This window comes from Lampris incognitus, chromosome 21, assembly GCF_029633865.1.
Source record: "Lampris incognitus isolate fLamInc1 chromosome 21, fLamInc1.hap2, whole genome shotgun sequence".
NCBI classification, from domain to species: domain Eukaryota; kingdom Metazoa; phylum Chordata; class Actinopteri; order Lampriformes; family Lampridae; genus Lampris; species Lampris incognitus.
Genome location: NC_079231.1, coordinates 22,725,749 through 22,750,427, shown reverse-complemented (window position 1 = coordinate 22,750,427; position 24,679 = coordinate 22,725,749). Strand labels below are relative to the sequence as shown.

The following is a 24,679-nucleotide window of genomic DNA, read 5'->3' as shown; positions in this document are numbered from 1 at the left end:
TTTATATCTCAAAACCAGTGGAGAACCGGAGAGCAGGGGTCCAGATACAGAACTTACAAGAAAAAACAAGCCTTACCTTTCTTTCTCTCTCTGTGGTTCTTAGGAGGCCTTGGCCAGCTTCGAGGAGTGGGAGAAGCTGATGAGGAGCCAGGGCTCAGGGCTCAGCAGCACAGATAACCCCTTCACCGAGGTCATGAGTCTGGTCACGCGCATGTACAAGCAAACAGCCGTTGCAAAGGTAATGAGAGGGGCTGTTTGCAGGCTGAATCTGCTTTCGCTATGCAAAGGAGCTGGTATCCAAAACAAATGGCCTTTTTTTATAGTCTATATAAGTAAAAACTATCGAAGAGAGGGATACCGAAGCTTGGTACCGGAGATATTTCATGATGATAGTGGTTGCCCTATCAACTACTCTTGCACTAGACATGACATGCTCTTTTGGATATGACACAATTACTATACAGTGCTCTATGGCCTGTTGGTGACACACAAATCTGCTAATTGCTGACTTTCTTGTAAGTCACCACAGATAAAACCATCTTCTAAATGAGAAAACATAATGTAAACTGTACTTGTGCTTAGAGTCGCCTTTACTAGTCTCTGTGAAACCACAAGAGATTGCACAAATATACCAAAATTTGCAAATATTGCATGAATGTGAAATGGTCAAATTTTGTTGATGTACTACATTGGAAGTGGAGCGTCTCCAGTGTCAGTGTCTCCTCTGTCAGCTCTAAATTAAAACTACCACACAAAATTTGATGCAAAAGCTGGCAGCACCATTCAGTCCCTTACTGACTTTCTTGTAGTCTGTACTCACATATATGCATCCTCCCTGCTTTGTTCCAGACCAAACAAAAATTCCACCAGCTGCATTAACAACTAGTGATGCAGTGTTGCTGTATGCCAGTATAAAGAGGGTATGCTGTGACTCAACATCTTCAATAATGCCGTGCTATTTATTTTATGCTCAAAATATCTTCTTGGAGTTGAGCGTACTCTGTATCCATGTATATAATTTCGTCTACACTTTTAACTAGGAACTAGAGGCTGTGAAAGGTATGAAAGCTGAAAATAGTGCATAATTTAGCCAAAAAAAGACACCCAAATTATCGTTAGTGGCTTGGGGTCTTTAACTGCCACGAAAGCTCTTTCCTCAGCAAACGAAAACCCAACAGTCTAAATTGCCCCTAATGGGTTTAATGGCTTAGGATTTGCAAAAATATATCCTTTTAAATCCTGATCTTTGAAGACATCATGAATTGGTGGCCCGAGTGTCTGCCAACAGCTCAGTGAGATCTCATGGGGCACCATTACCCAAATGGCTGCTTCACATAAACAGTATTAGTGTAACTAAGAGAGTCACTGAAAAAAAAAACTATTTTTTACATGGGGAGTTTATCAACAATGATAGAAGTGTCATGAGTCTCACTTGGACATTTCCTGGTTGTAAACAGAGCTGTTCAATTTCTCTCAGACCAATCAGTGATCTGCAGTGTTTTCACGTCGCCTTTTAGTATTGGTTGGAGGCGGTACCAAAAACAGTAAGTAAGTAAGATCAAAAAAGCGAGCAGAGTCGAGTCGAGCCAGTACCATACAGTGGAAAAGGGACATAATGGTCACCAGCAAAAGCACTCCATCAAAGTATTCATAACTGCTGTGTTATCTGGTTGTTTCTTGCTAAGCGTGACTACACATTATCCTAAATTTCCACACCTTTCCAAGATAGCTGCTCTTCGATGTCACCATAAACTTCCACTGCTATGCAGATGATACTCCGCTGTATGTGCCAGTTGAGGTGATCCCCGGGTGCTGCACCACAGCTGCCCACTTCTGCTATACAACAGGACGGGTTAAATACAGAAAGCAAATGTCATTGTAAAAGTTACAATGACAAAATAAAGTGACTGCCTTCTTCTGTCTTCCAATAATGGCTGATGATTGTACTCGAATGACTAATGTAGAGGCCTGCTTGGCTGCTGTGAAAAATTGGCTGTCACTAAATTTCCTGCTTTTAAATCCAGATAAAACAGATGCTGGTCATTGGCCCTGCTAGACACAGACACGAATTTGATCAAGTAACGATAGCAATCGACAACTTTGTGATTTCACAAAGTGTGGCAGCCAAAAATCTTGGTGTTACATTCGATCCCAGTCTTTCCTTTGATAAGCACACTAAATGAATCACTAAGACTGCCTTTTTTAACTTGCGTAACATAGCTAAAATTCAGTTTTTCCTGTCCATGTCTGACACGGGGACTCTTAACACATCCATTTGTGTCATCCAGACTTGATTACTGTAATGTTCTGTTCTCAGGTCTGCCACATGCTAGTACTAAAAGTCTTCAGATGGTTCAGAATGCTGCAGCTAGAATCATAACAGCTACTAGATAATTTGACGATATTACACCAATTCTTGCCTACCTTCATTGGCTTCCTATCCATATTAGATCAGACCTCAAGGTGCTTCTGCTGACTTATAAAATCCTAAATGGGCTTGCTCCATCATACCTGTCTGATCTTCTTAAACTCTACATTTCATCTCGAGCTCTCAGTTCTCAAAATACAGGGCTCCTGTGTGTACCCAAAGCTGAAAAAAAGTCAGCTTTTTTTTCCTTTTCTCGTCAGGCTCCGTTCTTGTGGAACAACCTGCCTGCTGCCGTCAGACAATCAGAATCTTTGGGTCCTTTAAATCCAAACTTAAAACTCATCTTTTTGCCTTAACCTACAATTAGTTGTCTTTAAATTGAGTGCTTCACAACCTGTACTGCATGGCTGGTCAGTTTCTGTCTCAATGAATTTACCAACCACTGTTCTGCCAACGAGATTATAGAGTATAGATTATTGCCTATTGCAAACTGTTCTCTTCTCTCACGTCTTTTTTCTCTCTGAATGATGTCTTCTCCTTTATCTTCTCCTGTGTGTGTGAATGATGTGATGTGAGTCTCCCCCGTGTGCACATGTAGTCTGTCCTCCTCCCAGGTTTCCATGGTGATGGTAGTTGCCACCTGGACACTGCTTGGCATCCTCCTCATCACATTTTTTACATATCTTATAAATCCATATCGCTTTGTTATCCTGTTTCAATGTTATATCCTTCTCTCACTCAGATGTGTGACTAATGTATTTTCTTGTCTCATCTCCCATGTGTGTGAATGGTGTGATGTGAGTCTCCGCTGTGTGTATGTGTAGTCTGTCCTCCTGTCAGGTCTACATGGTGATGGTGGTTACATGGCTCAGGTCCCTAGGCTGTTCCGGTGGCATCTGGACACTGCTTGGCATCCTCCTCATCATATTCTTCATATATTTTATAATTCCATAATAATTGTGTTATCCTCTTTCAATGGTGTATTGTGTAAATTGTGTTTTATTCTGTACACACAACATCCATTGCATATCTGTGTCTTGGGAGAGAGATCCTTCCTCTGTTGCTCTCCCTGAGGTTTCTTGCTATTTTTTCCTCCCTGTTAAAGGGGTTTACTTAGGGCATTGTTCCTTATCCGATGCGAGGGTCTAAGAACAGGATGTTGTGTTGCTGTAAAGCCCACTGAGGCAAATTTTTTAAATTTGTGATATTGGGCTATACAAATAAAATTGACTTGACTTGACCACGGAGACCGAAGCAGGCCTCAGTTGGAACTGCTTGCTTTGTTAATGCCAGAAAAAGCAAGATCAGTGTGAGGAGGTGGCTGTATCTATATGAGGAAGGTCGGGGTCCAAGCACCTGGTGCTACATCCAACCAGCTGCCAGACAGGTGTTAGCCAAGAGCCCAGTTCCCTTTTTTGGCTGGACCGGCTAAGCGGGCCAACCCTACAAACAGGAATGTCGCTGACTGACTGAGTGATCAAGTCTGACACGATTGGACTGCTGGATCAGCAGTCACTGAAGTTACACGATTGGTCGGCCGAGCCCCAAGAAGCATGAGGGAGCGCGTACAATTAAAGCACCCCAAATAACAATGACTCCAAGAAAATACTGATGAATTCACAAAAGGTTTGCGCAGATTTTGCCGCCGCTATCTATGCTGCCAAGCAAATAGTGTATCGGTGCTCCGGTGTTCTGTGCTATTAGTACGTAGGTAGTAGAGACCGAAATTATTCGCAGGTACAGGTTTCGAGGTCGGGCGGCACAGTGGCGCAGTGGTTAGCGCGGTCGCCTCACAGCATAAAGGTCCTGAGTTCGAGCCCCGGGGGTAGTCCAACCTTCGTGGGTCATCCTGGTTCGTCCTCTGTGTGGAGTTTGCATGTTCTCCCCGTGTCTGCGTGGGTTTCCTCTGGGGGCTCCGGTTTTCTCCCACAGTCCAAAGACATGTAGGTCAGGTGAATCGGGCATACTAAATTGTTCCTAGGTATGAATGGGTGTGTGTGTGTGTGTGTGTGTCTCAGCCCTGTGATGGCCTGGCGGCCTGTCCAGGGTGTCTCCCTGCCTGCCGCCCAATGACTGCTGGAATAGGCTCCAGCATCCCCGCAACCCTGAGAGCAGGATAAGCGGTTCAGATAATGGATGGATGGAAGGTTGCGAGGTCGAACAATTCTTGCTATACTTGATGACATTGAGCCTGCCTACTGTGTTCTTGATTCAAAGCCACCATTTATGCTTTCCCACATGGATAATTGCAATCTGATGCAAAACAAGGGCAAATTGCACTTGGCTGGAAAACTTTATTGGTGTGTTTGCACTGTAATATCATTAGCACAATATCTTTTGTGAATCGGACCTTGAGACGGGGCAGATAGCGGGTGCAAGTGGTGCACAATTCATGATGCTATCAGCGGCCATTATCCATTCTTTGTGAATTTGCCTGTCAATACAGAGGGAGTCTTAGAAAAACGAGAGATATCCGCAGATAGAAACAGGTAAAAGAGGGGGAGTTATGAGATAATTAGAATGCTTATAACTACAATTAAATTAAGTTCTTTTTCAAATCAAACATTGCAAGATATGAGTGGAAGGTGTTGTTCTTGCAACTGCATTTATAACTTTTTAAAAAAAATTTTTTTTTATCTCGAATGTAGCCTAACCATGTTGTGTAATATGCTACTTCACTACACTTTAACAAATATTACTGGGACCCAGTGGTGTCCTGGTTTTCTCCCTAGGCATACTGGGACAAATCCTGGTGGGCCATCAAAAAATCCATAACAGGCCCCGTGTTCCTGTCATTCGGGATGTGCATGAGAGCGTGCTGCATCCGGGTTCTGGGACTGGGCTCATTGGCCAATCACATCCAGGTTAGTTAAGCGCGTTAACGTTCCGATAAAAAAAGTCGCATGCAGCAATAAGAATGCCATGGACAATAAAATGTCAAAAAGTAAAGGAGGGTCCGAAAAAATGAAAGTAAAAATAAACAAGCATTACAGACACAGACTTCCAAATGTAAACAAGCATGAAACCCTCCAGACCCACTGCGCACCTGTGCTGGGTGTGTAGGTGGAGCAAGGCGGTGTTCAATGAGAAAAGCGGGGGACCAGCAAGTAGTGACTATATGTTCCGGGGATTAGTCATATATTAAAAGTGTCATGACTAAAACTAGGCTAACTATAAAGCTAGCTAGCTTTGGCATGTCCTCACCTCTCTAACGTCATTTGTTGTCCTCCATGTGTCAAGCGGGGGACCAGCAAGTAGCGACTATATGTGCCAGGGATTAGTCATATACTAAAAGTGTCATGAGTAAAACTAGGCTAACTATATAGCTAGCTAGCTTTGGCGTGTCCTCACCTCTGTAACGTCATTTGTTGTCCTCCATGTATCCATACATCAGTTGCGAGCGCGTCCTAATAAATGTCCCTCTCAGGTCTTTGCGATGCATAGCCCATGGCAGCAGTTGCGCGTGCTGTGGGGGGAAAGAAAGTCGACAGACATACTGTTTGGGCATCAGCACCCTCTAGTGGCCAGCACTGAGGGCCAGAAGTGTTAAAGTGGTACGATGGACGTTAAATTATAGGCTAGTCTACGTGTTCAGTTAAAACCGCTGTAACGTGTGCATACAAAACCACCCCACTGACAGGCTACTTGTTTCTATTGAAGCCATGCTGATGGCGCGTTACAATATAAGTCTGTGCCTGCTGAAATATTTCCTGGAATAGACATATGCTACTTTCCATTGCAAAATTCTCGGAATACTTTCAGAATCAACTGTCAACAGTAAAAGACTATATCATTACCAGCAAGGACTAGGGTGCTAAATCTAGTGGGCTATGTCCTATAATTACATTACCCCCCCCCTCCCCAAATGTAACTGGCTGTCATATATATGTACGGCTAACGACTGGTTAACGTTGTCGCCCATGGTGCGGGAGATCCGGGTTTGTGTCTCGGCTGCAGCTGTTCCTGGCTGCCCTCCGAATTTACTCCATTGGTGTATATATGTACATACGTAATCAACCCTCACCGACAACACCCCCCCCCCACACATCCCACCAGTCCAAGGCTGAATTGCTGAATTTTTCCCAGTACACCCCTGCTGAGACCACTATAGAAAATTGCAAATTAACATTTAATATCCCCGCATCCCCGCGACCCTGAGAGCAGGATAAGTGGTTCAGATAATGGATGGATGGATCCAGGAATTCACATTATGGGCACTACTACTGACTAGCCCTGTAACAAACAAGCCAGAATTTCGAACCTTGACCAGACACGGTCCAGTCGTTTACCAGGTTTTGACCAAGTCTTGTTAGATTTGTTATTCTTCAGCATCAGCTCTCTGCAGTTTTCAAGCAACCGCATTAGCCAGACCACTTTTTCCCCAAACTGAGCGAGCAGGCTAATGAGAATGGAGCGAGAGCCTAAAACACAGAAAAATCCAAATGTTGGATTGACAAAACAAACCAGTGCAACATTACCTGCATATTATTTGAAACTGATGTATTTCTAGTGCTTTTTTTTTTAAATTTAATTTCCTTAGCTCACACCAGCAAATAGGCCACTCATAATTTGGATTTACTTTCTATCTCATTAGAAAAAGCAGTTCGGAGTGAATGTTTCCAACCGGCGTATCGCGCTCAAATCATCTGTCTTAGAGGGTCCACATTCTCCTCAATTAGCCTGACGCCTTCAGCCATGAAGAGCCTGGCCCCGAGGTTAACGAAGACCGGAGATAACCGTGGAATGCAATCATCGGCACAGTACCTGCCCGACCTGCCTCCTCGCTCAGATCTCCTTTACCTTTGACGATGTTTGCTGATTGGATTTCTGCTCAGCTTAGCCTAACGCCGGACCTCCTTTCATTACAAAGCTCCCCCCCCTACCCACTCAGCCAACCCAAAAAAACCAATACATCCAGCGCTGTCTCATTTCCTCTCTTATTGGGTTTTAGAGTAAGCCTCACTTAGTCTACTTTGGGAGGGAGGGGAAAAAAAACTTTCCCTCTACCATTTGGGGCGAGATTTGCGATGGAGTGATAGATTCACACATCTATGTCACCCTGACGAGTGTCATGGGCTGCCTGCCCGCTTGTCAGTCATCCCGCCGACCAAGCTGGCAACCGCACTTGGGGTATTTTTTATTTCTTTTCCCGCCAAGCATCTGCTCCCAATTACCAAGAGAGGGCAGCTCTGATGCCGGACTTTAAAGCCAGCTAACGGGGCGCTTCAGATGGCAGCATGGCTTGCGCGCTAATTAAACTCAGCGGAAGGAAGCAGGCGAAGCTATGGCGTTAGTAATGAGGACAACCCACCCGCCCCCACCCACCCAGCACAGAACAGGGTCGGTAGGCCTGGCAAGGAGATTCATTATCAGGCGCGTCTGGCTAATTATCCGCATGGCGAAGAAGAGATTCTGCGGCTGGAGCAGGTGCGATCGGTGCGGAGGTTGTCAGATTGCGGGACGTGTAGGGTTGGTTTTCCCACTGCAGCGTGCAGGGCCTGTTTGCTAAACCCGAGTTCTGCTCCGAGCACATCAAACTTAACTATCTCCCGCTAGTTGGTGCTATTCTTAGACCCTTGTTGCCCGTTTGAGTTAAGCGCTGGGCTGCACCCTGACGTGCTCTCCAGATAACGCAGCCACCACATCAGTATAGCAGACAGCAGGAGTGGCTACCCATCCATTATCTGAACCGCTTATCCTGCTCGCGGGGTCGTGGGGATGCCGGAAGCCTATCCCAGCAGTCATTGGGCGGCAGGCGGGGAGGCACCCTGGAAAGGCCACCAAGCCATCACACAGGGCTGACATACACACACACACATTCACACCTAGGGACAATTTAGTACGGCCGAATCACCTGACCTACAGGTCTTTGGACTGTGGAGGAAAGCGGAGCGCCCGGAGGAAACCCACCCAGACACGGGGAGAACATGCAAACTCCACACAGAGGTCGACCCGGGATGACCTCCAAGGTTGGACTACCCCAGGGCTCGAACCCAGGACCTTCTTGCTGTGAGGCGACCACAATAACCACTGCGCCACCGTTTCGCTAGAGCTACCGGAGTGGCTAGAATTAGTAATATTATATAGTCAACTAGGGGAGTGCACTTAGATCTCCGCCAGGCATAGGTACGTGACTCCCCCTTTTCCGCACACGCAGATAGAAAAAAAGTGTTTTTCCTACCATTATAAGGCATTTGCGCAGCCCCCAAGTTGATTTGAATAGGAAATGTGGAGGAAAAAAAAACAGTTGTTAATATGCAGCACTCAAGCCACAAAACAAAAATCTACCTAATAAAAACGAAATTGCGGCTGATAGTGTAAGCCATTGTTGTTATCACGGGCACTCTGACCGGTCTGCGGCTACACAGCCTCATACACAGCAGGGTGCGACGCACTGTGTGCTAGACCGCTTTTGTTTGTCGTTGCCTCATATGCATGTCTCATACATACAAGGGAACGACATTATGTGTCACATGGACCTCGGTGCCACATAAAAACAAAATACGCAAAATAAATATGAAAAACAAAAAGTGCATTAATCACAGGAATTACGTCACACACCTAAACATCACAAGCACACCTGACCCGGACGGTGAGTCAAAAAGTCATTTTATGGAAGGTCTAAGTATTCAGGCTGTTGAGGAACCTCACAGCCTGAGGAATGAAACTGTTGCATAGTCTGGTGGAGGCAGCACGGATGCTTTGGTACCTCCTGCCAGAGGGTAGGAGGGTGAAGTGGATGTGGGAAGGGTGAGTGGGGTCCTTCACGTGTGCACCGTGCATCATACAAGATGCCTGGATGGATGGGAGAGCAGTTCCTATGATCTTTCCAGCGGTCTTCACCATCCACTTGTAGGGATTTGCGGTCGGAGGCCTTGCAGCTCCCATGCCAGACAGAGATAGAGCTGGTCAGAACGCTCTCTGTGGTGCCTCTGTAGAATGTGATGAAGATGGGTGGGGGGGAGACTCGCCTTCTTCAGACGCCGCAGGAAGTTAAGACGCTGCTGGGCCCTCTCGGAGAGCACAGTGACATGTAAGGACCAGGGGAGGTCCTCTGTGATGTGAACTCCCAGGGGTCTAGTGACACATCCCTCCTGTAACCATCATTAAAATGTTCTGTGACTTGTGCCACAGTAGACCTTCCGTGGGTTCGGACCAGAAGGGATAGCTTCTGTCCCACTTGCACATTGATGAGCCTTGGGCACCCAGCACCCTGTCGCCGGGTTTGTGGTTTGTCCCTCCTCGGACCACTGTCAGTAGGTACTCACCACTGCTGACCGGGAGCACCCAACAAGCCTTGCTGTCTCACAGATGCTCTGACCCAGTCATTTGGCCATAACAACTGGGCCCTTGTCAAAGTCGCTCAGGTCTTTACTCCTGCATCCAACACGGGGACTACGAGAACTGATGGTTCACTTATCCTCTAATCTACCCAGACCTTGACATGTGCCCTTGTTTGGGGACGATCGACGTTACTCGGTTCATCTGTGAGTGGTCATAATGTTTTGGCTCCACGGTGTATGAATTGAATAGAATTCCTGGATGAGTTGATACTTTAAATGAGCTTAATTTTTGTCTCTAGCTGGTATCTTGGTGTAGTTGTTGACCCACTTTGGCAAGTCACCAACTATTGTAGAAGTGTTTGTTTGTTTGTTTATTTATTTATTTTATTTCCCTTCTCTTTTTCTCCCCAATTGTATTCGGCCAATTACCCCACTCTTCCGAGTCGTCCCGGCCGCTGCTCCACCCCCTCTGCCGATCCGGGGAGGGCTGCAGACTACCACATGCCTCCTCCCATACATGTGGAGTCACCAGCCGCTTCTTTTCACCTGACAGTGAGGAGTTTCACCCGGGGGACGTAGCACGTAGGAGGATCACACTATTCCCCCCAGTTCCCCCTCCCCCCTGAACAGATGTGCCGACCCGCCAGAGGAGGCACTAGTGCATCGACCAGGACACGTACCCACATCCGGCTTCCCACCATGGTAGGCAACGGAATGGACCGCCACGCCCCCCAGACGCCCGCTTACCGTCTAATCTACCCAGACCTTGATATGTGCCCTTGTTTGGAGATGATCAACGTTACTCGGCTCACCTGTGAGTGGTCATAATGTTTTGGCCCCACGGTGTATGAATTGAGTAGGACTGCTGGATGAGTTGATACTTAAACGGACTTAATTTTGCCTCTAGCTGGTATGTTGGTGTAGTTGTTGACCCACTTTGGCAAGTCACCAACTATTTTAGAAGTATTTAGAGGTTGGTGTGTGTGTGTGTGTGTGTGGGGGGGTCATTTTGTGTCTTATTTGACAGATGCAACACTGAAAGAGGCTCGTGGTTGCTTCAGTGCACAGGACACAACGGGCAACAGATCAAGAAACAAGCTCCCTGACACGGATGTTATTTAATAGCAAATTTGAGCACAGATGTTATCTACAAGTAGAGGTTTATCGACTCATCTGCCAAACCCGTACGTGTGCCCTGGTTGGTCGGTTTGGTCTCCCTTACAAATTCCGGATGTATTGATCGCAGGCATTCAATAGAGAATTGATTGCACAGAAAGGCTGCCATGGTGATTAATTGACTTCCAGACTGATCTGGCTTATCCCTGTGTGTGGTCTCTCAGTGATGGATTCACTATCTCTCACAATCAGTCACCTTGTGTGTGTCTCTGTGTGTGTGTCTGTGTGTGTGTGTGTCTGGTGGCCAGGCGGGAGCGGTGAAGGACTACATTAAGATGATGCTGGAGACGGAGAAGCTCAAGTTCCTGGTGTTTGCCCACCACCTGACCATGATGCAGGCCTGCACCGAGGCTGTCATCGAGGCCAAGGTAACCTTACGGCAGATTCACTCGTGGACAGTGACGCACACAGACGTTTAGACTGGACATGCTTAAGAAATAATCGACCCAGGGCGTCCAGGTAGCGTAGTGGTCTATTCCATTGCCTATCAACACGGGGATCGCCGGTTCGAATCCCCGTGTTAGCTCCGGCTTGGTCGGGTGTCGTTACAGACACCCGACCAAGGACACCGGCCATGTCTGTGGGTGGGAAGCTGGATGTGGGTATGTGTCCTGGTCGCTGCACTTGCGCCTCCTCTGGTCGGTCAGGGCACCTGTTCGGGGAGGAGGGGGAAGCGGGGGAAATAGCGTGATCCTCCCACGCGCTGCGTCCCCCCGGTGAAACTCCTCACTGTCAGGTGAAAAGAAGCGGCTGGCGACTCCCCGGCTCGGCAGAGGGAGTAGAGCAGCGACCGGAACGGCTGGAAAGAGTGGGGTAATTGGCCGGATACAATTGGGGAGAAAAGGGGGGGGGGGCTTTTTCATGAGGCAAGTATCTCAAACTGAAGCAAACCTCGCTTCCTGTCGACGTCAGTTCTTATCAGAAAGTAAAGGTTTTTCAGCCACTGGGCCCCGTGGTGTTCTTCATTATCCGTTCAGGGTACTTTTAGACGTGGGTCTGCCTTGCTGGCCAGGCGGGGGGTAATTGGCCGCACACCGCAGCCCGATTCCTCCATCCATTGTCCTGCAGTGTGTGTGACTGAACGCGCCGCCATGTCTTGGATTACATTTCACACATTACCGAGTCCAAGAGCTCTTAAATGTCGACTCGCGAGCCGGCCGCTGCCAAAAACACGCGTCAGCGTTCGCACACTGGACGCCGGCTTCACACGCCTGCACAAGTCACCCGATAAGTCTCATTAACTCACGTTACTACTCGCTGTACGCCGGCTTCACACGCCTGCACAAGTCACCCGATAAGTCTCATTAACTCACGTTACTACTCACGAGTTTCACTCCCAGCAGGCTGGGTATCCATACTGAAGTGTAAAATTACTATCCAGTAAGTTCACTATTCAGTATAATGAAACTGAGGAGGATTCCTTCTGGAAAAGTCATGTTTCTGTAACCAGGCCTCATGACGCCTGCTGTCCACTGTAACCAGGGCTCATGACGCCTGCTGTCCACTGTAACCAGGGCTCATGACGCCTGCTGTCCACTGTAACCAGGCCTCATGACGCCTGCTGTCCACTGTAACCAGGGCTCATGACGCCTGCTGTCCACTGTAACCAGGGCTCATGACACCTGCTGTCCACTGTAACCAGACCTCATGACGCCTGTTGTCCACTGTAACCAGGGCTCATGACGCCTGCTGTCCACTGTAACCAGGGCTCATGACACCTGCTGTCCACTGTAACCAGGGCTCATGACGCCTGCTGTCCACTGTAACCAGGGCTCATGACGCCTGTTGTCCACTGTAACCAGGGCTCATGACACCTGTCTACTGTAACCAGGGCTCATGATGCCTGTTGTCCACTGTAACCAGACCTCATGACGCCTGCTGTCCACTGTTACCAGGGCTCATGACGCCTGTTGTCCACTGTAACCAGGCCTCATGACGCCTGTTGTCCACTGTAACCAGGGCTCATGACGCCTGTTGTCCACTGTAACCAGGCCTCATGACGCCTGTTGTCCACTGTAACCAGGCCTCGTGACGCCTGTTGTCCACTGTAACCAGGCCTCGTGACGCCTGTTGTCCACTGTAACCAGGGCTCATGACGCCTGTTGTCCACTGTAACCAGACCTCGTGACGTCTGTTGTCCACTGTAACCAGACCTCATGACGCCTGCTGTCCACTGTAACCAGGCCTCATGACGCCTGCTGTCCACTGTAACCAGACCTCATGACGCCTGTTGTCCACTGTAACCAGGCCTCATGACGCCTGTTGTCCACTGTAACCAGGGCTCATGACGCCTGCTGTCCACTGTAATCAGGGCTCATGATGCCTGTTGTCCACTGTAACCAGGGCTCATGACGCCTGTTGTCCACTGTAACCAGGCCTCATGACGCCTGTTGTCCACTGTAACCAGGCCTCATGACGCCTGTTGTCCACTGTAACCAGGCCTCGTGACGCCTGTTTTCCACTGTAACCAGGGCTCATGACGCCTGCTGTCCACTGTAACCAGGCCTCATGACGCCTGCTGTCCACTGTAACCAGACCTCATGACGCCTGTTGTCCACTGTAACCAGGGCTCATGACGCCTGCTGTCCACTGTAACCAGGGCTCATGACACCTGCTGTCCACTGTAACCAGGGCTCATGACGCCTGCTGTCCACTGTAACCAGGGCTCATGACACCTGCTGTCCACTGTAACCAGGGCTCATGACACCTGTTGTCCACTGTAACCAGGGCTCATGACACCTGCTGTCCACTGGACAGAACCACGGATCATTTTACATTTGCACGATTCATCATCTGTAACTGGAATCCTGTTTATCAAATGAAGGAACTCTCATTCAGCAACAAAGCACTTTCCTTTTTTTTGAGGGGGGGGGGTTCAGAGAGCCATTGTAGAACTCTGAAGGTGCAACTTTTCAGGATCGATTTCACAAGTCAGCACAGGCGAACAGTTTTCTCAGCCCCGGTATCCTTCAACCTGTGAAGGATTTTTCTGTGTGTGTACCTGCTGAGTGCTTTGCGGCGGTACAGCATGTGCAGTAGCGCTTTATTTGAAGGGGTGTGCACAAGACTGACATGACACCATTATAACCACCACATGACACCTGTCATGAGCAGGAAGCAGTCTTTGTGACTGTTTATGACTGTAGTCATTAAGTGTCATTTGGTCAGTTGTCATTTTAATGCAAAGTTGACATTGTTTAATTTTGATTTTTTTGATTTTATTTGATTTTGAGATACTTTATTAATCCCCGTGGGGAAATTGCCCTCTGCATTTAATTCGTCCTAGCTGTGTAGCTGATGACTTGCGCGATGATTTTGTTTACAATGAGGAAGAGTTGCGCATCATCAACCCCACTCTCTCGTCCGAGACCACCTACTACCAGTGGCAAGACTAAGCGGGACGACTGGCAATGGAGACGGATGCAGATTTTTCCTCAGGGTTTCTTCCCGAAGCCTTTCCCTTAGACGAGTATACCCGCAAGGCAGCAGAGGTTTTAAATCAGAGTTGTCCTCCCAGATGAAATGCCTGACAAGGCTAGCGAGCTTCATCTACCCGGGTTTGAAATCAGAGTTGTTCTTCTAGATTGGCCGCCAACCAAGGCTAACAAGTCCAAATCAACCCACCCGGGTTATACCACCAGGAACCCGGTCGCCCCCGCAGCAGACTTTGTGAAAACAGGAGGTATCACGAGAAGGTGCTGCTGCGGACACATTTGCATAGGAGCGGCCATATTAAGGACCCGCGGTGATCACTACACCAGGAAGCGAGAGGCCACCGCACCGCTTCGCATTCCTTTTAGCAAGCAGGACATCTGGCCTAATACTCGCCACCTCCTAGCTCAGGGGTGGGCAGTCTTATCCAGAAAGGGCCAATGTGGATGCAGGTTTTTGTTCCAACTAAGCAGTTACATACCTGATCCCACTAATCAACCAGTAGAGTCTTTGCTGAGGAACTTGATTAGGAGACACAGGTGTGTAACAGCTTGGTTGGAACAAAAACCTTTACCCACACCGACCCTTTCTGGATAAGTTTGCCCACCCCTGTCCTAGATACACCTCGCTGTATAGCTAGGAGCAGTGGGCAGCCGCTATGCAACACCCGGGGACCAATTCCAGTTCGTCCTTGCCATGCCTTGCTCAGGGGCACGGACAGGAGTATTAACACTAATATGCATGTCTTTTTATTGGTGGGGTAAACCGGAGCACCCGGAGAAAACCCACCGCAGACGGGGGGGGGTCCCTGCAAACTCCACACGATGACCTGGGATGACCCCCAAGGTTGGACAACCCCAGGGTTCGAACCCAGGACCTTCTTGCTGTGAGGCGACAGCGCTAACCACTGGTCCACCTTGCCGCCAAATGGCAAAAAGTAGCGAATTCAGGGACAGCCGGGAACCGAACCCGGATAGCCCGGACCATGGGCAACTGCACTAACCAGTCAACTAAAGCGTCTGACCCGTTAGCCAAGGGCTAGTGAGTCTACAAATCCGTGGTCGTTACACTACCCCCCTTCCTTCGGCAAGCTTCAGCATACCAGCTCCCTCACGGCTCTGGGCACACGTGCTTCCGATGTCCTCACCGTCTCACCGTCCCACTTCTGACACCAATGTAGCGAATTCAGGGGGCAGCTGAGAATCTGTCGCAGCTGGCAACTGAACCTGGGTAGCCCAGGCTACGGGCTACCGCGCTAACCAGTCAACTAAAGGGTCCCGACCCTTTGCTTTGCACCCGTCAAATTTGAGATGAGCGCTTGGGTACCTTGTTGAGATGTCTGTTTAAGAGCTACAGACGACATGAAACATATCAAATTAAGCGGCTCGTTCCCACTCAGGTTGCCCCAACAAACACATATCAGACAATTTCAACTTTGCATGAAAAATTACATAATTGACCGAATGACACTTACTGTCAGCAGTCATAAACATTCATAAAGGCTCCCTCATGCTCATGGCAGGTGTCATGTCAGTCTTATGCACATCCGTTCAAATAAAGTGTGACCAGGCGTGCTAACACCTCGCTGCAGCAGCCGTGCTCGCACTTCACGGGTTTTTTCACATGTACCAGTTAACAAAGAGCCCTGGAAGAGGCGATGACAAGCTAACTTAGCGAGTGGAGGTGAGATTGTAGAGAGGTGAATCCACGGGTGAGGACTATACGTCACCCCCCCCCCACACACACACACACACATACATATCCCACCCCTCCCCTCCAGTGGTGGCTGGCCAGTACATGGTGCTGGGGCACCCCCCCTTTAAACATGTTAAAAATAATTTAGTTGTATAACACAAATAATGATGAAATAAAAGTGTTGTCAGTCTGTGAGCGCCTGTCAGCAGCATTAAATATTGGTTCAAATGGTATTTGGTTGATTTCTGTCTGAATACATATACTGCCTGGGTGAGGGGCGCCGGCCGAACGTTACCTTATATAAGCCGTCAAACTTGTGGCGAGCAGGTGACCTGAGGCTGCTGTCTGATTGGTTTCTTCAGATTTTCCACGTGGCGCAGTTCTGTGCTGCCCCAGACAACCCCCACTTTTATTGGCAGCGAGTTGATATTGTCTTAATGTTTTTTGATCTAATGTGATTGGACAATTCTCGTGGCTGTCAATCCTGTTCACACCCACCACGCCTCGTCTCGACTATCAATCATCTACCGTCTACGAGCCCTGATAAACTCTATAGGCCACATTGTCCTTCTTAATAACTCTGCGACTGTGTGGACATTAAAGCAGCTGTCAGGTGTGCTGCGCCAAGGTAAATTGTGCCCCCCCCCCCAAATGTTTAGCACCAGCCGCCACTGCTCCCTTCTCATCTGGCGGTAAATTGGACCACCTTCATTCAGCTGTAGGGGTTGGGAAATGGTGAGGCAACAACACACTCGCTGTTAACAGGCGAGTGTGTTGTGACATGTGAAAGGGACGTAGAGGCAGGTGATTGATGTGTCGATACTTGACCACACACTGACCAGACTGTCAACCTAGACTGACCAGACTGTTAAAGGTACAATCTGCAGGCGTCCGGGTAGCATGGCGGTCTATTCCGTCGCCTACCAACACTGGGATCGCTGGTTCGAGTCCCCATGTTACCCCCGGCTTGGTCGGGCGTCCCTACAGACACAATTGGCCGCATCTGCGGGTGGGAAGCCGGATGTGGGTTTTGGTTTGCTGATGCAATTCACAGGTTCATGCACTCCAACATGCATCAGCATTGTCAGAACTGCCACCCACGGCAGCTACCCCTGCATCGATGTCACATTGTGTTTGCAACCAGAAATTGCGTATTTGTACATTTGTTATGGAGCATGATCTCTCATTCAGAATAACTCAACCGCTAGGGATCTCCAGGTGGCGTGGCGGTCTATTCCATTGCCTACCAACACAGGGATCGCTGGTTTGAATCCCTGTGTTACCTCCGGCTTGGCCAGGCATCCCTACAGACACAATTGGCCGTGTCTGCGGGTGGGAAGCCAGATGTGGGTGTGTGCTGGTCGCTGCACTGGTGCCCCCTCTGGTCGGCCGGGTGCGCCTGTTCAGGGGGGAGGGGGAACTGGGGGGAATAGCGTGATCCTACATCCCCCTGGTGAAACTCCTCACTGTCAGGTGAAAAGAAGCGGATGGTGACGCCATATGTATCGGTGGTAGTCTGCAGCCCTCCCCGGATCGGCAGAGGGGATGGAGCAGCGACCAGGATGGCTCAGAAGAGGGGGGTAATTGGCCAAGTACAACTGGGGAGAAAAAGGGGGGGGGGGAAATTCCAAAGGAAAAAAAATTACAATCTGCAGTTGATGCTTACAGCCACTTCCCGCTCCACTTAGTGTGCCGTTGTTTTAGTCAGACTTCATAAAATCTGTTTCACTTTCTATCCATCCTTTATCCAAGCCGCTTATCTGACCTACATGTCTCTGGACTGTGGGAGGACACCAGAGCCCCCGGAGGAAACCCACGCAGACACGGGGAGAACATGCAAACTCCACAAAGAGGATGACCTGGGACGACCCCCAAGGTTGGAACCCAGGACCTTCTTGCTGTGAGCGCAACGGCACTAACCACTGCGCCACCGTGCCGCCGGTTTCTGTTTCGCTTTATCATTCGCAAATGAGAAAAGCAGCTACTGCTGCATCACTTTTGACTTCCTCTCGAGGCTTTCGGTTGTCTCCGTTTCTCAACTAAATTCACAATGTTGACCCGGCGGCGAGACAAGTCATGTTGTCAGTAGAGCGCTCGTGTTTTTGCACACGGCATCACAGATTGTACCTTAACATTGTTGTCAATGTTTGTAATTTCACAAACGCTGTCCTTGTGAGTCCACAGAACACCTCTCAGCACTGCCTCGCCGACTGGACGTGTAATTTAACAGTGGACATAGTGTCCACGTGTGTGTTGTGGCTGCTCTGCTGCTATGTGTGTTTGTACTGTTGTCTGTACTTGTGTGGCAGGCAGAATGTCCCTCAGGACTCTGATGGTGCGCTGTCTCATCTGTGTCCTGTCAGGCTGGTTATATTCGCATTGACGGCAGCGTGCCATCCTCAGAGCGGATCCAGCTGGTCCGCAAGTTCCAGAATGACCCGGACACCCGTGTGGCTATCCTCAGCATCCAAGCTGCCGGACAGGTACACACACACACACACACACACACACACACACACACACACACACACACACACACACACACACACACACCCCACACTCTCTCCCTCTATCTCTCAATTCAATTCAATTCAATTCAATGATGCTTTATTGGCATGACTGTATTAATTACAATGTTGCCAAAGCAAAACAGAGTACTAAACAAAAAACAAACAAACAAAAAAACAAGAAAAAAGGAAAAAGGAATAGATAGAACTGGCAGAAACAGAGCAACACTTGAACAGCAACTGACAGAACGCTGTCAACTGTCAGTTGACAGTGTTTTGGTCACTCACTGACCCCTTAGGCTATGGCATTCTGACACATATTGTGCCGCAAGGTGTGACCTTTGGCCCTCTCCTAAAACAAGTGGCCATTTTTCTTTCTCATCCAGGAGTAGAAAATTTGGAATCTGGTTTTCAAAGTTCTCCTGTTGTTTTTCTCTTGTGTTCTGGAATTTTTCGCAATTTAGCGGGAAGTGCATCTCTGTCTCAACCTCACCTGCCGTACAGTGACCACATATTCTTTGCTCTTTTGGTAACCAAGATGTTTTGTGTGTCTGCCCTTGTCAGTGGCTAGACTATGGTCAGTGAGCCTGTACTTGGTAAGGATGTGTCTCTGCTGACTGTCTCTGACAGTGGACAAACAGTCAGTCAGTTTGTGTTCTCTTTTTAGGGCCCGATAACATTCTAATTTGTGTTGTTATTTGGTTTCTGTGTCCCAGTGTTCCACATATGAGTTGTTGTATTGTGTGATGATGTGGTTTACTCTAATCTGTGGTTGGTTAGCAGTGCTAGTCTGAAACTCATCTATGTTAGTGGTTACGGGGTTAGTTAGTTTCAGAACCAGCTGACTGACGGGACTCTTTCTTAGCTCTTGGATTTGAAATGCTTTAAATTGCAGTGTGTGGTGGGGGCTTGATTTAAGGTGCATCCAGAATTTAAGTGATTTGTTTTGAAATTTATTATCAGTGGGAAACAGCCTCATTCTGCCCTGCATGCATTTGTTGGTGTTTTGCAGTTTTCGACAGAATTCTGCATGCAGGCCTTCTATTGGATGTTTGTCCCATCTAGTGTAGTCTTGCTGACTGAGTGGACCCCATACTTCACTTCCATATACTGCAATGGGCAGGAGGACACTGTCAAAGATTTTGGACCAGATTTTAATTGGGATGTCTGTTTTATAGGATTTTCTTTTTATTGCATAGGGAGCTCTTCGGGCTTTCTCTTTAAGTGCATTCACTGCCAGACCAAAGCTTCCCGAGACACTGACCCTCAGTCCCAGGTCATCATAGTTTAACGTGTGCTCTAGGGTGGTGTTACCTAGAGTAAATGGGTGTATACTTTCCTGACACCTGGGCTTCTTCTGGAAGATCATTATTTTGGTCTTTTTTAAGTTTACTGCCAGGGCCCGGTTCTGACAGTATTTCTCTATCAGATCCAGATGCTGCTGTAGACCCTGTTCTGTGGGTGACAGCAGTACCAGGTCATCTGCATAGAGCAAGAATGTGACTTGTGTGTTGTTTAGGGTGAGGCCAGGAGCTGTAGATTGTTCCAGTAACACCGCTAACTCACTGATGTAGATATTGAACAGGGTTGGACTCAAACTGCAGCCCTGTCTCACCCCTCGCCCTTGAGTGAAGTATTCTGTTCTTTTGTCGCCAAGTTTTACTCCGCACTTATTTTCCAAATATAAAGATTTGATTATGAAACACTTTCTCTCTCTCTTGTTCTGTTTCTCCTCTCTCTCTCCTCTCTCTCTTCTTCTCTCTCTCTCCGTCTGTCCTCTCTTTTTCTTTCTTCTCTCTCTTGTTCTGTCTGTCCCTCTCTCTCTCTCTCTCTCCTTCTGTCTTTCTCTCCTTCTGTCTCTCCTCTCTCCTCTCTCTTGTTCTCTCTCCTCTCTCTTGTTCTCTCTCCTCTCTCTCATTCTCTCCTCTCTCTCTTGTTCTCTCTCCTCTATCTCTTGTTCTCTCTCTCCTGTCTCTCTCTTGTTCTCTCTCCTCTCGCTCTTGTTCTCTCTCCCTCTCGCTCTCCTTCTGTCTCTCTCGTTCTCCTCTCTCTCTCTTGTTCTCTTGCCTCTCTCTCTCCCCTCTCTCTCTTGTTCTGTCTCTCCCTCTCTCTTTCCATCTGTCTTTCTCTCCTTGTCTCTCTCTCTCTCTCTCTTGCTCTCTCTCTCTCCCCATGGCTATCTCTTGTGTTCATCTGGGTAAGCAGCTGAAGGGAGGCTGGTAGTAGATGTACTGCGGACACATCCCCAGAAGACCTAGATAGCTGTTGTATCCGTAGCCTCCCACAACACAAACTAACGTTCAAACACACGTCCACCGGGGGGAAAGCACTAGTGTAGTGATGTAGGCGCTGACTGTTTTCCAGGCACCGCAACTGCTCTTGTGTGAGCAACCTAAAAATAGAGGTGGTACATTACCACCAGATAGAAATCTGCCACTTCAGGTCTCAGTGCGTTTTATTGAGAGATGCTGCCTCCATACCATTTGCCTTTTATTGTTTAACCAGTTCTGCCTATTTTATTTCTTTTAAAAAATCTTTTTATCTTATTTCGTATTTCTTATTCAGTGTGTTTTTATACCTTATGTAAAGCACTTCGAAGCCCTTGTGTATGAAATGTGCTATGCAAATAAACTTACCTTGCCCACACAACTCCTCCATTGAAATCCCTGGAATTTTCAGCTATTTGCTAGCAGATGGCGTGGATCATTTGACCACCTAGAGGAGTGCACTGAGTCGAGTGCAGACCTCCGCCAGGCGTACGTATATCTGCCCTTCTCCAGTGTTCGAACTTGGCGACAAACCAGACCTTTTTTCACCTACCGGGAGAAGGGAAATGCATGCACACACGGACAGAAAAACCAGTGTTAGGCATCTGGGTGGCTTCCGCTGCCTCACAACATGGGATCGCCGGTTCGAATCCCTGTGTTACCACACAATTGGCCATGTCTGGGGGGGAAGTGGGGGAAATAGTGTCGTCCTCCCACACGCTACGTCCCCCTGGTGAAAAGAAGCGGCTGGTGACTCCACATGTACTGGAGGAGACATGTGGTAGTCTGCAGCCCTCCCCGGATCAGCAGAAGGGGTGGAGCAGTGACCGGGACGTCTCGGGAAAGTGGTGTAATTGGACGGATACAATTAGGGAGAAAAGGGGGGGAAATAAAAAAAAAATTTTTGAAGTTGCCTTTGAGCAAAGAGCTCAGTACCAACTAGTGCAGCTGAGCTGATGGCAGCTAAAGACTGGACTGTGATTTGGCCCCTAAACAACAGAGCCTTGATTTTTCTTTCTCTATTTTCTTTATCTTCTCATTTTCACCTGTGTGTGTGTGCGCGTGTGTGTGCGTGTGTATGTGTTTTCATGCCATCTCCAGGGTCTGACATTCACGGCAGCCAGTCACGTGGTTTTTGCTGAGCTCTACTGGAACCCGGGCCACGTCAAGCAAGCTGAGGACCGCGCCCACCGCATCGGGCAGACCTCCTCTGTGCATGTCCACTACCTCATCGCCAAGGGCACCTTCGACACCGCCATGTGGGCCATGCTGAACAGAAAGGTATGGACTCGCTCACGCCTTGTAATGAGTATTCGTGCATGCGGCGGCTTCTCCAACACTACACACTTAAAGCAGCAAAACACGCAGATGAGGCTGCACCCTGGTCTGCTGTTGTCTCCTCATCTGCTTTTAATAATCACCAAATGACAAGAGCACGTCCTCCATTACATGGACAAGGCTCAGGTTCAATAAGACCGATGTTAATCAGAATACAGTTACACACCAAGCACCCTGTCTTTGATAAAGATATGAATAAATATATTTGATATAAATAAATAATTTTGTTTATTTATTAGATAAATAAATGTGTATTTAGTTAATGAATATACTAACTAATTATTTATATAAAGAATTATTTTATAAATATATTAAATAATTATTTACATACATAATTATTAAATAATTATTTAACAATTGTTTACAAAAATAATTATTTAATGAATGTATTAAATAATTATTTACATAAATAATTATTTAATAAATACACTAAATATTTATATAAATATTTATTTACACATATATATATATATACAATATTTGTATAAATAAATAAAACATTTGTTTGTTTATGTATTCATGAATTTATAAATAAGTAAATAAACCTCCAGTTGCTAACACAGAGCTGCTCGTTGGCTAGCCATAGAGGACTGCAGGTTATACCGGGCAGCTCTGGGGTGGTTTGCTGGGGAAAGAAAAGTGTACACCCACTACGGCATGTCCTTGGTAAATAACACACACATAAAAAAAAAAAACCAAGCAACCATCAAAGAACCCAATAAACAGGTCAGCTTCCCGTGTCATCTCCAAGGAAACAGTGACAGGCACCACTCTGAATGGGAGGAAGGAGTACCTGACGGCGGAGGAGGGCGACAAGGACAAGTGGGAGTTCCTCAACTTTGCCAGCGCATGGACGCCCAGCGAGACACTCCCGCCGCTCGAAGGGAAGGCAGGAAGTGACAAAAGCGGCGTGTTCTTCTCCCACGTGAGTTGACTTAACAGCCCACAGGAGACGCTGTTTGTGGAGAGGATGTGTGCTCACTTTTGAACGACACCATACATGCCCACCAGGGTTACTTGACGTTTTAACACGGGGATACTTTTGAGGTACAGTTTTCTGAACATTTAAGAAAAAAAACTGTTCGGAGCGCAAGTGTCAAAATGAATGGACTGGGGACGTCCGGGTGGCGTGGAGGTCTATTCCGTTGCCTACCAACATGGGGATCGCTGGTTCAAATCCCCGTGTTACCTCCGGCTTGGTCGGGCGTCCCAACAGACGCAATTGGCCATGTCTGCCGGTGGGAAGCCGGATGTGGGTGTGTGTCCTGGTCGCAGCACTAGTGCCTCCTCTGGTCGGTCGAGGCGCCTGTTTGGGGAGGGGCGGGGGACTGGGGGGAATAGTGTGATCCTCCCACACGCTACGTCCCCTTGGGGAAACTCCTCACTGTCAGGTGAAAAGAAGCGGCTGGCGACTCCCCGTGTATGGGAGGAGGCACGTGGTTGTCGGCAGCCCTCCCCGGATCAGCAAAGGGGGTGGAGCAGCGACCGGGACGGCTCGGAAGAGTGGGGTAATTGGCCAAATACAATTGGAAGAAAAAAGGTGGGGGGGGGGGGATAGAAAAAAAATGTATAGACCACAAAGAACATCAGTTGCGTTGGTAGTTTTCAGTTTGGGAATAAAAAAAAAATGCAAATTTAAGAATAATTTGACAGAATTAAGGTCACTTGTTTATTCCATGGACTACGCCAACCATCCATTTATTGTCAGCAGGTTATTGTCAGTGTTACTTGGTGTGGTGTTTGGTATTTTGTGCTCAGTCTCGTATCAGCAGATAAGACTGGGTTGCCGCAGCACTAGCACAGGGAGGAGGAATGTGGTTGTGTCACAGATGTCACTTTACACCGGGATCAGACAGATTTCAGCCCGATTTTGACACGATTTGTCGTCATCGACAAATTTCCGGCGTTGGGCCTGATTATGAACCTCAGGAACGACAAACGGATGTCTTTACCCCATGTACTGTGACATAATAGAAGAGCAGCGATGTGGCGTCTGGGGCGCCCCATGACTCCTCGACGAATAGTCTGGCATGTCAGAATTTTTTTGTATTTTCCTGCCTGGTCTGACAGCTCCTACGACGGGTTCTTTGATGTTGACCAATAGGATGACAGCGTGCTCTCTGGTGCACGTATGCAAACATGGCCCAGAGAAAGCGATGGTGCTGTTGCTGCTTCAGGTGGAATGACGAAGTCGAGGAAAGGTTCACTGAGCAGTGGCAACAATACCGCTGCCGGCCTTTTTGACGTTTCCTCGAGGGAGGACCTTGACAGAGTCAAAACAGATGGCCTAAATGTTGACAAGGAATAGCGGAGGTGCTTCAGCAACTTGATGAGTAGCTGGGTAAGCTGTGCTAGGTTAGCATTCCCCAGTAGCACTAGCGTCTGTGTGGGAGGATGGCGGCGCGGATTTGCGTTCGCGGCGGCCTCACCCAGTACCAGTGTGGGAAGGTGGCGGTGTGAAATCACATTTGCGGCAGCCTCACCCAGTGCCGTCGGTGCGGTGTCTTTGTCCACGTCTGCGTCTAAATGTTTTTCTTCGTTTGTTGGCTGGGAGAGCTGGCACCGGATCGGCTGCGCTGTGGTCCCAGGGAGCACGGCCCTGCCCGGAGCTGG

The 24,679-nt window shown here is 48.1% G+C and overlaps 1 protein-coding gene across 1 annotated transcript in view; it reads left to right on the top strand.

The window, feature by feature from the left end:
- Positions 1 to 24,679, top strand: part of zranb3 (zinc finger, RAN-binding domain containing 3) — an 81,491-nt gene that overhangs the window by 45,841 nt on the left and 10,971 nt on the right. The window contains exons 8-12 of the mRNA XM_056301518.1: positions 104 to 238; positions 11,076 to 11,195; positions 18,318 to 18,437; positions 21,830 to 22,009; positions 22,818 to 22,991. Coding sequence (XP_056157493.1) covers positions 104 to 238; positions 11,076 to 11,195; positions 18,318 to 18,437; positions 21,830 to 22,009; positions 22,818 to 22,991 — 729 coding nt within the window. The remainder of the gene's footprint in view (positions 1 to 103; positions 239 to 11,075; positions 11,196 to 18,317; positions 18,438 to 21,829; positions 22,010 to 22,817; positions 22,992 to 24,679) is intronic.